General features: G+C 38.8%; 1 protein-coding gene across 1 annotated transcript in view; it reads right to left on the bottom strand.

Moving 5' to 3' along the window:
• Window positions 1-17,413, bottom strand: part of NEB (nebulin) — a 192,085-nt gene that overhangs the window by 145,359 nt on the left and 29,313 nt on the right. The window contains 14 exon segments of the mRNA XM_023762218.1: window positions 1,335-1,541; window positions 1,644-1,955; window positions 3,869-3,976; window positions 4,063-4,167; window positions 4,965-5,063; window positions 6,945-7,052; window positions 9,115-9,312; window positions 12,016-12,129; window positions 12,212-12,319; window positions 12,883-12,987; window positions 14,688-14,786; window positions 15,768-15,872; window positions 15,959-16,066; window positions 16,164-16,265. Coding sequence (XP_023617986.1) covers window positions 1,335-1,541; window positions 1,644-1,955; window positions 3,869-3,976; window positions 4,063-4,167; window positions 4,965-5,063; window positions 6,945-7,052; window positions 9,115-9,312; window positions 12,016-12,129; window positions 12,212-12,319; window positions 12,883-12,987; window positions 14,688-14,786; window positions 15,768-15,872; window positions 15,959-16,066; window positions 16,164-16,265 — 1,878 coding nt within the window.

Raw genomic sequence — 17,413 nt, 5'->3', positions numbered from 1 at the left:
CTGGTGTGTATGTATCACAAGTAAAGTCTGAGGTGGCTGATATCTAAGTGAATCCTCAAATACTAATAAATTCTTCTAAGAATCCCAGAGCTATCCTTACTTCCTCACTGACTTTAGAAACCACTTCTAAGCATTCACAGAGTCTCATCAATTCTACTTTTAAACACCTCCTTTCCCATCACTACTGCCTTAAAGTCCAAGTAAGCCTTCTGTTGGGTGTCTGTAACAGCTTTCTAATTCATCTTCTTTTTCCAGTCTCTCCCTCTCCAATACAGCCGCTGTACTTTTTGTCAGATTTAAAATGCAGACATAATAATGCAACTCCATGAATTAAAAATATTCAATACATCTTGCTACTTACCCCATAATGTCTAGACTATAAATTGGCATACAAGACCCTCAATGATCAGGTTACAATCCTGAACACTTCACTTCTCTTCCATTCATTACTTCTTTACTGTCATGCTTTTCCTTCCAGAATTTTCTAGGGAAGTTCTGGTAGGCAGTTACCTCTTCCCTTGAACTTACTGAACACGTGTATCTCCTGTAGCATTCATCTGTCTGTGTGGTAATGCTGTTCTACCCACAACTTTCTTATACTCTTGTCCTATATTCTTGTTATAGCCTGTATCTCACATATCCTTGTCTATTTAATCTTTGTACAATCATCACATAATACAGTGCCTAGCACATGGAAGGTGTTCAAAAACATTCATTCAATGAATTAATGAATGTGTGCTTTTGATGTCCCTTTGACTCTTCTATACACCAGTCTTTCCGTGAGGTTTGACTTTAGCCAGATTATATATATGACTTATGGACAGGCAGGCAAACAATGTACTAATCTCCACCAAGACATAAGTAAAAAAAGCCTCTAGATAATTATCTATGGTGAAATGAGGTGCAAAATCATATACTCATGTGTATTATTTCCCTGTATTATATATAAACACTAAATATAAGGAACTTAATATAGAATTGGATATGATAAATTTGCCACAATAAAGTGTCTAGGATTTAAGCTTAAAGTTAGTGTGTGTGTGTGTGTGTGTGTAGTAGTAGTAGTAGTAGTAGCGGAGTAGAATTTTTTGCACCATGTCAACTTATACAATAACACAGTATTTCAAGGTAGTTAAAGAGGAAGAGGTTTCAAAAAGAAAGGTAAAAGCCAAGATAAAAGGAAAAGAAAACATTAGTGATCAAGCTAAAAAGTATTGTAATTATTAATTTTAAATTAAGGAAAAGATATTAGCTCAGAAGAATTTTTTTTAAGTGGGCCAATATTTCTTGAATCCTCCCTCCATCCTTTGCACCCTCTGTTTGGTTGTACTCACATCACTGACTTGCTGTGTGTTCTGCTTTGCCTGGACCATAACTGGGGAGTCCACGATGCTGGTGAATTTGAGGGTGTCTGGATGCTGCCTGTACTTCTTTTCACTCAGGGCATCACCCGCCTTTTTAACCTTTTCTACATCCAGACTCCCAATAGGTATCCAGCCAATGCCTTTCATCCAGGTGTTGTAGTCTTCCTTGTAGGCATTCTACGGCAAAGGGAAAAAAGAGTGAGCGCCCCAGGCAAGGGCTTCTCTCATGCAGGCTCTGACCTTGAAGGGAGATTGTCTTGTGGAGTACATGTCACTTACATCGCTCTGTATGTGCATCATGTTTTTAGACAACTCCAGGTCCATGGCATCAGGCAGGTAGGTGTAATGATGGAGTGGATGCTTATAGTTGGTATTGCTGACAATATCCTGAGCTTTCTTAGCTGCCACGACATTGAACATATCATGGGGTATGTTGAATTTCGTCTTTGTCTTCTCATAGTCATTTTTATATACCCGGTCCGATTGTATCTTGGCTACATTCATATAATGAACCAGTTTAGGATCATCTTGGAGACTTTGGAAGCCAACCATTTTCCCTTTGGCCTTTTCATAATCTTTTTTGTACTGAACCTATTAGAAACAAAAGTGGGCATATTTTAAAATGTATCAATGAAGATTTTACTGAGCAATGAGATCATGGTTTGAAGCAATTGGGCTTTCCAGAAATTACTTCAATAACCAAACAAGTAGATACTCGCTTATAAGTAGCCAGGTAAAATTAAAGTGCTATTTTGAGCCCATTTGATTGTCTATAGCTGCTTCTGCTACCCCAGCAAGATTGGGGTAGGGGTGTTACCACTATTCATATCAATGACAAAGTAAAATAACTTCCTTCCCACTTAGATACTTGAGAGAGACAAATGAAAAGATAAATATTTCACAATCTCTACCAATGACGTTGGGCTGCTAAAGAAGATCCCAAGGAGCTGGCTATTTGATTAGTAGAATTGTAGCGGTGGTAGTAGAATTTTAATGAGTCTGCATATTCAAAGGGAGACTCAGAGCCAGTAGTGTAAACACTAATTGGCTCTGAATAATAGTGAGGGGAACTGAGCTTCCTTGGGGAGACCTGGGAAGAAACCTGGGAAACCTAGAAGCAGAGATCTGAGGGAAGGTTTGTGTGTATGGGGCGGGAGAGGGGAGGGGGGATGGGAAGGAGGAGGAGCCGGGGAGGGGAGACTGGAGGAAGCCACCCACAGAGGAAGAGGATCAGTGAGAAATTCTGGATGGCAGGGCCTTTAGGACACAGGCATTCATTACTCAACTGTCACGTATTTACCCTGGTGTAATGTCAATTTCATTTCAAACAGTCAGTGATGTTGTGCTTGGGACTTGGGGGAAATCAAAAGCAAGGGTCTGTGTTCTGTCCCTGGATCATGCAGAGCAGAAAGAAGTAAATCCGGGGAAGAAGAATCCAGGAAGCCAGAGCAATACCATCATAAACAAACCAGGAGACAGGGAATCACAACACAGAAGCCTCAGGACAACTACAGCAGTACAGGAAGGGTATCCCACTTCCTACAGGACAACAGGTGGGGGCCTGAGTCCACTGTATTTAAATTTAAGAGCAAAGGGACTTCAGTTCGCAGCTGGGTAAAAGCAAGACAGCAAAAGAAACAAAGTTCCTAACTGTAATGGAATCTAATGACTGACAATTGGAGGCTATAAAATTTGAAGCCAAGTTATCATCTGTAGAAGCAATAGGGAACTCACATAAATTAAGCAAGTTTTGAGACAAAATTTTACCCTTAGGAGGCTGTTATACTTAAATAGTATTGAGAAGGCTAAAAATGGCTAATTCCGATGTAACCCTGATATTTGGGGGGCTAGCAATTGGAATCCATGCCAGCAAGCTCAGTGTACATTCCTGATAACCTATAATTAAATCATTACCTCCTTCCCAGAAACTGGTCTTGCAGAACCTGTTACAGAGGCCATAAAACTGTGAACAGTGCACTGCCCCGGAGGGAGGGTTATTAACGCTGGTGCCAGGCCAAACCATCAGATATGGCCTGGAGACCCCCAACACCTGGGGGCCTTCTTGCAAGGCCTGTGAAAAGGACTGGAAGCATAATCCATATTTGCAGGACAAAGACCACAGGGAGATATAAAAAGAAGCCCCCTGCATGTTTTGGTACTCAGATTTGGAAAGCTATTCCCTGAGTCCGCTGGCATAATTAAACAGTGTCCCTCCTTTTCTTTAAAGCGTCGCTTGGTTTTTCTTTGGTCTTCTGCAACAGTATGCACCGTATTTATTTTCACAAGGAGAATAAAGTGCATTTGTATAGAAATATTGATGAGAATTTTTAACGAGGGTGCTTGATGAGAGCTGATCAGATCTGTTTAAGGAACTTCCTTTTCTAAACAGTTTTCAACCAGACTTGCTTCCAGGTGGGGACAGCAGACATGGGACTTTGGGATAACAAGTCCACCCGCCCCCCCACATTTCTGGTTACACACAGGTGACCACCAGCTGGACTTACGTCACTGGCCGCCTGCCTGGCAGCCTTGGCAGCCTTGATGGGAATCGCATCCGTTCTCAGGTCGTAACCCTTCTTGCTCATATCTTTCAAGTCTGCTTTGTATATATTCTGAAAGAAAAATGTCATTTAAGTATAACTCAGACCGCACTTAGAAAAGGCTTATCAGCAGCCCCCAGCGGAGCTAATGCACACACCTCACTGATATTGTAGGCATTGACTTTAGCCTGGATGAACTGGGGCAGGTCCGCTGGCAGGCTATATTTGTGAAGAGTTTTCTCTCCTTTGGCTTTGTAGGCAATCTGAAAGAGAAAAAACAACAATGCATAAACAAACTAATAAAGTAGGAGAAAGATTTAATGGCAGAGGAAAAGAATTTTAGGGAGGGTCGCACTGCGCAGGGGTGCTTCTTATGAAAGACTCTGTGTGGTTCCCATATTCAGCTGCAAACATCTGAAGGCATTCAAGGTCTTTCTTACATGCAATTACACAGGGTCTTATCTTCATGCTGGTTTAGCCTGGACAAGGCCTCCTTGGTATGTATGCACTAGGAGCCCCTGGACCGAGGTCAGGGAACCTGGTGGAAGTTAGCCCAGGAAGGTGTCCTGATGAAAATGTGAACGTGTAGACACTTTCCTGAGCATAAGAGAGGCTAATGCAGTCGGATACACCAACCCTCTCTATTATACTCTGTGGGCTCCTAAAGGGGTGGGTGGGTAGTAGGTTTGACTATTATATGATTTTTGTCTTAGTTCTGACTTAAAATATAACTCTTTCATATGATATAGTGCCTCTATTCATCTTCCTGGTCTTTCTTAGAAATAGGCGTGTAGTGTTTCTTTTTATCAAGAGAAGCCCCTCTTACCTTCTCCTTGGAAATCAAGGTCAAAATACTGGAAGGACAGCACACAGTACATAATACTCTTAAGATATGAATTAGGTGTGCTTTGTCAATGAGAAGCTAAGGGAATTATACAGTTGCTCATGTAGTTGAGTCTCTTCAGATTCCATAATATCTACAGGTGATCAGTACATTTGGAATACTAATGTATTTGTATTAGTTAGCATTCATGGAGACACAGATAAGATTCACACTTACATCACTCCTCTGGGCCTGGTTAATCTTAGATTGCACTGTAATTGGAGCATCTTCAATCGAAGTAAACTTGAAAGTATCTGGATGTTGGCGATATTTTTTCTGTTTGGTGAATTAAAAAAAAAAGAAAAACAATTATATTACTTGCACTGAAGGCTAATATATGAAAACCTTTGAAATTTATTTTGGAGAGACGTGACTTTTCCGATTTTAAAATGTGAAAACACTAGATTTTTGGTTGGTTGGGGCAGGGGGGCGGGGCACGGTGGGAATGAATACAATGCAAAAGCCATTATTTAAAAATTGACTTAATCTTGGATTTGTCAATACAACTTTCAGGAACCAGACTTTACTCTCTTAATTTCTTGCTTATGACACAAAAGAGGGCACTCTCAGATAAGCAGAATACAGAAAAATCCCAGATTTTTCTAAAGGATTAAGAGAAAACCATTCAGAAAGACAAGTTAGGGTTCTTTGCACTAACAAGTTCTCAGAGATGTCATTTCCCCTATCACACCATCAGCAGTTAAAGTAAAGAAGATCTCTAGTTGAGCGAGGAGAAATTGGGGAATTGGGACAGTAGCTAGGGATTATTAAAAAGAGAGGAAGTGCCCTAGCTGGTTTGGCTCAGTGGATAGAGTCTCGGCCTGGGGACTGAAGGGTCCCGGGTTTGATTCTGGGCAAGGGCACATGCCTGAGTTGCAGGCTTGAGCCCCAGTGGGAGGCATGCAGGAGGCAGCTGATTAATGATTCTCTCTCATTATTGATGTTTCTCTCCCTCTCCCTTCCTCTCTGAAATCAATAAAAATGTATTTTTTTTAAAAGAGAGGGAGTAATTTTGCTCTGCAAGCCTCAATAAGGTTTGTACATAGATTGTCACTAAAGTGCTGAGAAGTCACAGGAGAGGGAACACTAGAAGGTGTTCGAATTGGGAGCTGACAACTTCTAGCTACCCTTATCCCTATATTCTTCTCCACCTATTCTCCCATAGTTGCATCACTCTTTCAACTTCAGACTTCTGACAACAATCAAGTCAGAAGAACTTTTTCTGAAAAATTCCTGAGTAGATACAATGGTCTTCACCAAAAACAAAAGCACAAAACAACATGAACAACAAAATCTTGAGTATGGAAGACAACTCCCACTGAGCACCTCTGCCCCTTTTTTATGTAGTCTAATCTCCTTGATGATGGGTTTGCCTGGCAGTATCGGGATGTTTCACTGTAGGCAGAGAAGGGACAGATCTCGCCTGGCTGCTTTGAGACTGCAAGATCATCGTTATTTTTTCTTAGACTAAATAATAATCTGTATACTACTTCACAGTCATCAAGAATATGACATAGGATATATAATACATAATCTGTAATATTCTTTATATACATTATTCATAATCACCAAAAAGTGGAAAAAATGCACATGTGCACCAACTAGACAACCAAAATGCAACATAGCCATACAAATGAATGCTACTCAATAATAAAAAGAAAGGAATTGCAGACGCATGTAGGTATATGGATGAACCTCAACAACATTATTCTAAATGAAAGAAGACTGATATAAAGGAATTTTCTAGAAAAGCAGAACACTAGAGACAGAAAGCAAATGAGGGGTTGCCTGGAACTGAAGATGGGAGCAGGAATTTTACAAGGAATCATTTTGGAGAACTAGCAGAATTTTAAAATTGGACTGTAATGATGATTGTACAACTATAGGAACCTATTAAAACTCATTCAGGGGTACATTTAACATAGTATTTTATGGTATGCAAAGTAAACCTTGATAAAGTTGTTAAAATATTTTTATCATGAATGGTTCCCGTACGTGATTTATCTACCAGAATAATTCATGCATGTGGTTAGTTTTCCCCCTCAGCAACAATTACTAGATAACGAAGTGGTAAAGGAGACACTTCCCATGGTTTGGGGAATTTCCTCATGGCACATGCACAAATCTCTCTGTGACAAATGAACGCACTGGCTTTACCTCATTAAGGATGTCTGAAGCTCTCTTTGCCTTTTCCATTTCTAAGGACCCATAAGGCACCCAGCCACAGCCTTTCATCCAGCTGTTGTAGTCAGCTTTGTATTCGACCTAGAACACCAAGAGAAAAGTTAAATTTCTTTTGCTCAGCATCATGCTTATTCGTAAAATCATTAACATGTTAAGATTTCTGACCAGCTTTCTTACTCCAGACATTAAGGTTATTTTAAACATATTCTTGGTGAGAGATTTTAACAGCCCTTAGGTTCTCACTGCTTTCCCAGTGGACATATATTTCATTTTATTTTTATTTTCAACTGAGTGGAATTTCAATCAGGAAAATGCTAATTTCAAAGCTGCATTTCAAGGAATAAATGAAGTTGTTATATTTAGATAATCAAATGTGAGAGGTTTGCTCATTAGAGCTCTAAGTATTATGTGTAAATGGTCAAATTAGGACTGAAGACCACATTAAAGTTGGATAATTTTGCTCATTTTATGATTAGATAAGAGTTGATAGTAGTTGTTTGCTCACAATGCCCTTCATGTGTAATAGTCAGCTTAGGAGTTTTTCTACATTGGCTGACAGTGCAGTTTAACACAGTCGTGCTATCAATTTGCTTATCATTTGGAATTGGTCCTATTTTGAGGACACTTACTTAATATTATTAAAATAATGAGTTACCCTTATTATCTAGCTATAGATAGTACCTAAACTTAAACTCTAGATACAAACTTCAAATTTTTATTCTTTAGTGTGGGCCTTCTAATTAGAATGAAAAAAATCAAGAAACCATATGGTTCCTACCTGTAAGAGGCTTACAATTTATTCAGGAGGAAGAAACATAGCAAAAATTAAACAAATAAATAAGATGACTATGTATAAAGTAGAATTCTTAGTGATGGAAATGTTGGTATCCCATGTTCAAATTGGCATTATTCACACAGCCAAAAGATGGAATCAATCCAAGTGTCCACTGGCTGGCACATGGCCAAACAAAATGTGGTGTAGCAGAAAACAGAACTATATTCAACTCAAAAAGGTAGGAAAACCTGACAAATGCTACAAGACTGATGAACCTTGTGGACATTACACTAAGGGGTTAGGGTTAGGGGAAGCCATTCACAAAAGACAAATATGGGATTATTGCATTTACATGAGGTCTCTAGAGTAGTCTAACTCATAGAAACAGAAAGTAGAGGGTGGTTGCCAAGGGTTGAGGGAGGGAGGAAATGATGAGCTGTTGTTTGTGTGTAGAGTTTCAGTTTTGTGAGATGATAAAGTTCTGGAGATTGGTTGCACAACAAGGTGAATATAATTAACTGCTACAGAAGTGTAGACTTAAAATGGTAACGATGGCCCTAGCCAGTTTGGCTCAGTGGATAGAGAGTCAGCCTGCGGACTGAAGGGTCCCAGGTTCGATTCCGGCCAAGGGCATATGCCCAGGTTGCAGGCTCGATCCACAGTAGGGGGTGTGCAGGAGGCAGCCAATCAATGATTCTCATCATTGATGTTTCTATCTCTCTCTCCCTCTCCCTTCCTCTCTAAAATCAATAAAGATATATTTTAAAAAAATGGTAACGATGGCAAATTTTATGTTAAGTATATTTTGCTACATGTTTATTAAATAGAATTGTTAGGATAAAGTGTTCAATTGTGTAGCTCAGACAAATTAATTTGCCTAAAGAAGTTTTGATCTGCAGAAAAAAGTCCAGCTATTATAAAAAAAATTGATGCTGTAATTATATATTTTATTTTTAGATAAAATAGAAATCTATGTAAAAAATTATTGATAGTGATGATGATAATCATAGTGAATGTTTTTTGAGAACTCACCAAGACCTGGTACCCTGCTAAATATTTTTGCAAACATTTAAATCCCCAAAACGGTTGTTTTGTTTTATTCCAATTTTACAAGGAGGACTGTAGACTCAGCAAAATAGATAACTTTCCCCAAGGGAAACAGTGATGGGGTACATACTAGACCCAGGTCTCTCTAACTCTGAAGGGTGTGCTGTCATAGAACCACAGGGGTAACTTTCCGTTACAGAGTTCTTACATACAGAAGATCATGCCAACACTTGTGAGAAATGCCAAAAAACTCACCCACTTAGAAATCTTTCTCCGTTTCTACCTTATTTTAGGAGGGAATAGAGGAAATCGGATACTCACGTCGCTCTGCAGTGCATAGGCCTTCTTGGCCAGGTCCAGGTTGATGCTGTCGGGCGGGTAGCTGTAACTGTGTAGCACGTGCTTGTAGTCCATGTCACTGGCAATCGCCTGAGCTTTCTTAGCCTGAGTGACTTGGAGCATATCAAGAGGTGTCGTGTAGATAGTTTTTGACTTTTCATAGTCTTTATGATATTCACGCTGTGAATAGGAAATGACCATTTATTACCTTAATGGATTTCCAGAAAAAGCACAGAGATCTCTCATAACCAACAAATACGAGTTCAGAAAAACAGATCCAAACATCTGAGTAGCTATTTTTTTTCCTAAAATTTGTTCATATGTTACACATTGTTGAAATGCTCCCCAAAATCATACATGGACAGATCTTCTCAAATCTCTTTTTAGATCTAAGTACAGCTGTCAGACATCAGAAATGGGCCATGGCTTCTGCTTCAGCCAAGTATTACTTTATTTTAAAACAGGGGTTTTCGCCGAAACCGGTTTGGCTCAGTGGATAGAGCGTCGGCCTGCGGACTGAAAGGTCCCAGGTTCGATTCCGGTCAAGGGCATGTACCTGGGTTGCGGGCACATCCCCAGTAGGAGATGTGCAGGAGGCAGCTGATCGATGTTTCTAACTCTCTATCTCTCTCCCTTCCTCTCTGTAAAAAATCAATAAAATATATTTAAAAAAAAATAAAAATAAAAAATAAAAAAAGCCCCATTTCTTTAAAAAAAAAAAAAAAAAACAGGGGTTTTCAAAGACTGCTAACAAACTATATGACCTCTGGAGGTAATCTAACCTTTGAAGAGTTTTCCAATAAGGGAGTGTTTTTCTGGTTGACCAAAATCATGAGACAATCATTTCTACTTCTGGTTTTATAAGATGACAGCTTGGTAAACAGAAGTGTACACTCGACTCTTGGAGTTTCTAAAGTCATCTTTAAAGGGATAGTTTCTGATTTTTCAACCTGATTATTCCACATTTGACAGGACATAAACCCCACTGAGAATCTCAAAGGTTTTTTCATACTACATTTAATTTTTGGTAACAATTTAAAAGAAACTTCAGATTGCAGTAGCTATAACATCTCAAAGGAGAAACGTCTGTGAAGTTGAGCCATTAAAGTAACCTTGGCCCTTCTGTACAGTGTTCTCATAAAATGAATGCCCTCACTGAGCCTCAGAAGGCACGTCCATTGGCTGTTTTTCTGGAATGGTTAGCCGGGCTACTAATGAGGTCAAAGTCCCAGCTTCATCAACTGCCTTAATGAGAGACAGTTGCCGTTAGGAAAATTCTAAACCCATTATATGTCCCCATAGTCATAGAATCAATAAAGACAGTGACCCAAGCTAGCAAATACAGATATGCATTATAAATCTGTAGAAATTTCTTTCGCAAATGATCCAGTCTATTAGGGAATGTGGTCTTCCTTCTAATATTTTGAGGGTAGTAACTTTCACTGAATACATTTATACCTTAGTTGTAAAATCTAGATCCTAGTTTATAAAAATAAAATGTGAAAACTTTCTGATGGTATGAAAAAACATTAAAAAATGTAAACATAGTTTGTCTTTATTACAAATAAACTCATAAAACAATGTTGCAACAGCAGTTGGTGTGTGGGAGTGTTTTTGGCTCCTTTGTTTATGTTCATACTCGTTCACACATATCTGCACATATAAAATGTTGTCAAAGGTCCAATAGGGCTTTAAAAGATTCTTTTAAAAAGCTATGCATGTTCTATACCTGCAGCTTAGCATTGAGCCTGGATATTATGTGTTAATGGCTCATTAGTGACTTTTCTTTTGGATGCCAACATCAATCAATTAGAAAGTGTTTACTGAGCAGTATTATGTGCCTAGTGTTCTAATGGGTTCTGTGATAGGATGGAAAAACAAAGATAAATATACATGTGCTCTCAACAGAGAGCTATAACCTTTTTGAGTTAAGAACAGATAAAGAAGTAGAGAACAAGATAGTTTTATGTATGTAAGCACAGTATACCGACATAGTTCAGTGTGAAGTTATTAGATAAAGTAACTGAATGGGATGCCTTAAAGTTCTTTATGAGTAAATGCAAAATGAATGAGAGAAGGTACATACCGATCACATGAGCTCATGGGTAAAAGGAAAGCAAATAATACAAACATCTTTCTATTTAATAATGAAAAACTGATATTTGCAAGCTATGTTGAACATTCTTAATACTCTTACGTGGTTCTCTAAACATTTTTTAAATACATCATATACTGCAATTTGCAATAGTAGATGTTTGCTTCTCTGTAGTAAGAATTTTAGCCAAAAGATAATAGATGGTCCATAGACAAGCCTTCGGAAAGCCATAAATTCTCTGAAATGCAGGAGAAAGGCATGGAAAAAAAGTTTGTTTTTTGAGATGGATAATCCAAATACTTTATCAGATTCTCAAAGGGGCCTATGATTAATGAGCATTTTTATAGGCCAATACTAGTTACCAAATTATCAATAAAGAGCAATGATAGCTACACTAAGATTTTTATCTGTTGACTCAAGATTTTCTTCCAAAATAAAGACAGTTTTAAAACCATGATTTCAAAGGTTATTTTTTCAATTAGAAGAAAATATGACAACACCTAGTGATGTTTTCCAAAAGGTGTTAAGAATTACAACCAATATTCTATCAAATATTAATACATTCTTCAAAGTGAATGGACATCAAGTACAAAGCAATAATTTTCCTCCTCAATCACGAGAGGTATAAGAATCTGGGAGATCATTCCACCTCTAAAGCTCTCCCCAGCAGTTTGTTGTTTTGAACCTGAGAGGTCCATGGATAGAGAATCCTTTTACTTGCTACTGCCTGTGGGCATGTTGACAGGGATGCCATCTTGAAAGTGAGACAGACTGACACAAGCACTCACATCACTCTGCATTTTGGCCGTCTTCAGAGAGTGCAGCATCTTGGGGTCGTCATTAATGCTGAGGGCTCCGATCATTTTGCCCTTGTTTTTCTCATAGTCTTTCTTGTACATCACCTGCAAAGACAGCACACATGCAGCTCCCACTCATCAGGGAACAGCACCGAGTCCCCCTGCCCAGGTCCCAGGCCATGCTCACCTCACTAGCATTCTTGCTGTTGGCTTTGGCTGCCAGCAGGGGAATGGCATCCACTTTAATGTCAAATTTCTTAGCTTTGGTCTTCTCCCAGTCGTGCTTGTAGACATTCTGGACAGGAAAATTTCAGCAAAAGGAATTGTAAAAAAACATCTAACACAGATTCACCCAGTAAAAATAAAAATAAGAACATTGAAAATGTGCATCTGTGGATTTATTTCCCTATATATATTTACCAAATGGTAGTATACTACTGATTTACCTATCATCCAGCGTTATCCCACAACTACCAAATAAGTATCACATCCTTGTTCTAATGTTCTATGAACTTTCTAAAGACTCTGCTGTCCTGGTGTATAAAGGATAATATAAAATAGAAACCACTAGGAGGTGAAATATGACATTCACATGGGAGAGATCTTGTAAAACTCTAGGGATTAGCAGAGGGGTAACAGAGAATGTTTCTGACAGTAACAGAGACTGTGGAAAATGAAATCTGATAACTAAGTAAGGTCTTTAAGGGTACTTAGGTCTTAAAAAACTCTGCTTACACTCTGATACCAATCTAATAGTTGTTTATTTGCATAGCTCTTAACCCGGCCTTTTTGAACCCCGATGGCATTGCCTCTTTTCGTGCGCATATAAACATAGGCCTCTGTGGCTTTGGTACTCACATCACTCAGGTTATAGGCGTTGACTCTGTGCTGGATGAACTGTGGAGCGTCTGCTGGCACGTTGCACTTGAACTTCTCGCCTTCATGTTTTGCTTTGTAATTCAGCTGAAACACAGTAAAGAGTGGTCAAACAGTTCAGGATAGGCACTTTCTTGAATTTATGTGGAAGAATATGTATCGCTAAGTCATCTCTACCGTTTTGTTTTTGTTTTGTTTTTGTTTTTGAATGCCTCAAAGAAAGAGTCAATCCCATTGAAGTGCAGCCCAGAGCCCAGGTGCTCGGTCCCTCTTTCCGGGCTTGAGGTATAACCAACTTTGGGTTGTCATTTTGTAAATCCAATATGTACGTAGCAAACTTATTGTCTGATCTAAACTTCTAGGCTGTACCTTGAAGGCAGAAACACCCTGAATCTATGAAATTGTGTAAGAACACTAACAACAATAATGATTCTAAATAACATGCTAGCAGAGTTAAAAAGGTAGGTAAATTCTTATTAAAAATACAAAATACTGTATAGAACTTTATTTAAAATTTTAAAAGTTACATTAGGTGGAAGGGAGGGAACATAAAAAGCAAACAGGGCTGATGACTTGTGCAGGTGAAGGCAAATGGGCAAGATTGAGAAGGACTGTGCAATAAGCATCTTCAAAGTAGAGCCCTTGGCCTAACCAGGCCAAGGAGAAGAGAGGGTGGGGACTGGGCACTGCGCACAGCACCGTATTCCATCTTGTCAAGTTCAGTGGGGTCAGTGGTGTTAATGATTAGCTGTTCTTTCTGGGGCACAAAATATTAATATGCTAGGAAGCATTGCATATGAACCAATATGACTTCTCGGTTATAATGATGCCATTCCCTTCTTTACCCATGGCACATGAGCGAATTCATGTCATTAAAACATGTTTCATAGAAGGGCAATCTGTATGTTTTAATTGACTGTCTTGAGAAGGATGTGCTTCTCCTCAGCATTTAGCTGTGTTAGCACCTGGCTGCTCGGTTGGGTCTATCAATCAGCAGGATCGGCATCACCTAGAGCTTATCAGAGAGTCAGACCTACTGACTCAGAGTCTGCATTTGAACAGGGGCACTGGGCAACCCACATGACTATGAATGCTTTGAGAAAAAACGGCAGCTTTCCGCCCCCCCCCATCTTAGTAGGGCAGACCATTGTGCCATAGATCTTCCCTGATCACCCAATTTAAAGTGTCCAACCAGTCACACTACCTTCTGTCATCCTATTTTAATCCTACAACTCCATCCTATATTCATTTTTTAAAAATTATTGTCTGATATATTTCTCGTTTCTGTGCTCTTTCTCATTGTAAAGTCTTTGTTAGGCAACTTAAGAATGGGAAATGCTTGCTTGTTAGCTACTCAAGTGAATGCTTCTATTGTTTATTTAAGTTACCATGGAATTTTAGTATGCATTATTTTTATTATGCATTGTTTTTGGTATAATCCTGATGAGCAAATTCCCACTAAAAATTAATGAGTTACTGAATAAAATTACTAGCTATTTTAATTATTGTCTAACATCATTTTTCCTGAGGCTGCAATTCAATCTAGCAGTTACTTATTTCTACAGAAATCACCCCCTCCTTTATCTCCTACCATTTCACCTCTACTACTTATTGTCCCTCTCCCTAGTACGCTTCGGCCACTTCATTCCAAGATTTTAAAGAAATCTTGAAAAATGACATCGTTGGGATGATGACTACATGCACGAAGATTAAGCATGTAAATGCTTACAGTTCAAACAATCAAGGCATTCTGGGCCACCCACATGCGTATCAATCAAGGCACTTACATCGCTAAGCTGCTTCGTGTTGAGCTGGGCTTGCAGCAGCACAGGAGTATCAGCGACGGCTGTGAACTTGGTCTTATCTGGATGAAGTTTGTAGGCATGCTAGAAAAGATGTTCTTTAATGAAATTTCATGATGTATTTTTATATTCTTGTTTGCATACATACACATATAAAACATATATAAACATAGAAAAAGTTTCCAGCCAAAAATAGTTTACTTCCTGAAAATTTGGTTGATAGGTTCTTACTTCCTCTCTCTCTCTCTCTCTCTCTCTCTCTCTCTCTCTCTCTCTCTCCCCCTGAAGTTGCTTCTAAACTGGTCTCCCTGCAGTTTAGCAACCAGATTCATCTTCCCCATGCTGAAGCCCTACATGACTCTCCACTGGACTTGATATTCACTCTAAACTGTCTCTTGGCTTATAAGCCCTACCCCACAGAAGCCACTCTTCCTTCATCTCCTACGATTTCATCTCCTACTACTCAATATGCTTCAACCACCTCATCCCTTCAATCCTTTAATGCCAAGCCTGTTCTCTCCTTGGGCTGTTCTCATTGCTGCTCTTACCTTGATCTTGGCATGGCTGCCTTAGACCTTCCTTGACTATCCAATCTACAAGTCCATGCAATCCCTCTCTCCCACAGCATCCTATTTTCATTCTGTAGCATTCACTCTACGTTAGCTGTCTTAATGCCTGATATCTTTATCTTTCTTTTTCTGTGCTCTTTGTTCATCGTCTGTATCTCCTACACAAATGCACACTCCATGAGAGGCAGCCAACCTTGTCAGCACTGAGGACAGCATTTGGCACAAATTTGTTGGATGGATGAACACCCATTGCTCACAAATCTCCGTGGCCTCTGTTCCCCTTGAGGTCTTATATACACTAATGGAAACAAAGATTTCTGAAACCTGAAATTACTTTGTAACAAATAGGCTTCTTCACAGTAATTTTTGTGTTCCCCAATTCCACACAAAAGCCAAAATTTAATACCTCCAAATAGCATTTAAACTCCTGCTCAATTTACCACTAGATGGCACAAGCATTCCAAACCCAATTTCAGAAATTCACAGCAGCACTTACGTCTTTACACTGGTCTAGCTTCTTGATTGCTTCATATTCTTGTGTGATTGTCTGAGGGAAATAACATTTCCCTTTATCTTCTTCATATTCTGCTTTGTAATTTTTCTGTAACGAGAAAGAACAAAAACAGATGGTGACTGCTACTGCTCCCAGTGTCACTGTGAGGCACGGCCAATTGTCTTCAAACTTACCTCACTGTTTTGTGCTGAAACTTTCATGCAGTGTGATTGATATGGGTCTTCAAAACTGCCTATGTAATGTCCCAGAATATTCTGTACATACTTATCTTTATATTTAGCCTGAAAGAGGAAATATATGTAACTCAAATGGACAGTTATTTGTCAGACAGGAGGAAAGCCTCCCCCCAACCCCAGAGGTGGGCACGGCCTTTCAAACCTCGCTGAAGGTCTTCAGCAGAGTATCAAGTTGGTACTTAGGGGTCTCACAGTAATTCATGCTCTTTGCCTTTGTCTTCTCATAGTTTTCCTTGTACAATCTCTGTCAAAGGAAGAAGAAAATCAAACAAAGGGGAAAACTCTGATGGTGTAAAAGCCATTCATTCACATCATTGCTGTGCTTTAACCGAAAGAGAAAATTTTGTATTTTTTCAGCATCAACTTTCCACAAAGCAAAAAAGCAGGATGAGCATGGGAGAGGCTGTCTTGTGTAATCTAGTCTGTTGATAAGGATAAGTATGTTTGCTTTACTTCTCCTAACATTTCTCAGCTGGAATAAATCAGAGCACACAAGTACTGCTGTCTAAGCAACTTTTGGTCTTGAAACAATTCTTTCCTCTTGAGTGTGTGAAGGACAATTACTTTTTTAAGAGTTGGAAAAATGATGTAAAAGGTGTAAGGTGAGCCTTAGATACTTAGGCACAGTCTTTCTTTAATATATATTTTTTATTGATTTAAGAGAGAGAAGGGGAAAGGGGGAGAGAGAACCATCAATGATGAGAGACAATCATTGATCGGCTACCCTTGACCAGAATCGAACCTGCAGGCCAATGCTCTATCCACTGAGCCAAACTGGCTAGGAGTAGGCACAGTCTTAAGAAAGTATTTAGTTCAGCACTTGATGAAAACCTCTGTAAGTTACCTTTTATCATTAAGGCCTGATATTTTACTTTATAGCAATAATACATGAAAAGACGGGGTTTCTATTTTATTGTATGTATCATATATTTCTTCATATTCTCTTGTAATTCTCCCATATAGAAATGAAAAAAACATACTTACTAAAGACAGAACTATGTATAAATGATACAGAATAGGAAGTATTTATTTTTTGTATGAATTAGAAAAGCAATTTTGTAAATAGTTTTATTTTATATATAATAAGTATTCTAAAGGCTTTAAAATAAGATCGGGAAAAAATAAAATAAGATCAGTATTTTGTAAAATTCTTAAAATAATTTGTTTTTGAAGTTATGCTTCATCTAGTTATTCCTACTTTGTCTTTAGCCTGATTTCTCACTTTTTGCCTTTTATTTATTTACTTGCCCTTATCCTGAGGATATGTTTATTGATATTTAGAGAGAGGAAGGGAGAGGGAGAAAAACATCCACTTGAGGGAAACATCAATCAGTTGTCTCTCTACGTGCCCCAACCAGAGATCGAACCCACAACCTCTGGTGTATGGGACAA

This window comes from Myotis lucifugus, unplaced genomic scaffold (genome assembly GCF_000147115.1).
Source record: "Myotis lucifugus unplaced genomic scaffold, Myoluc2.0 scaffold_238, whole genome shotgun sequence".
Classification (NCBI taxonomy): Eukaryota; Metazoa; Chordata; class Mammalia; order Chiroptera; family Vespertilionidae; genus Myotis; species Myotis lucifugus.
This window is presented reverse-complemented; position numbering and strand designations above follow the sequence as displayed.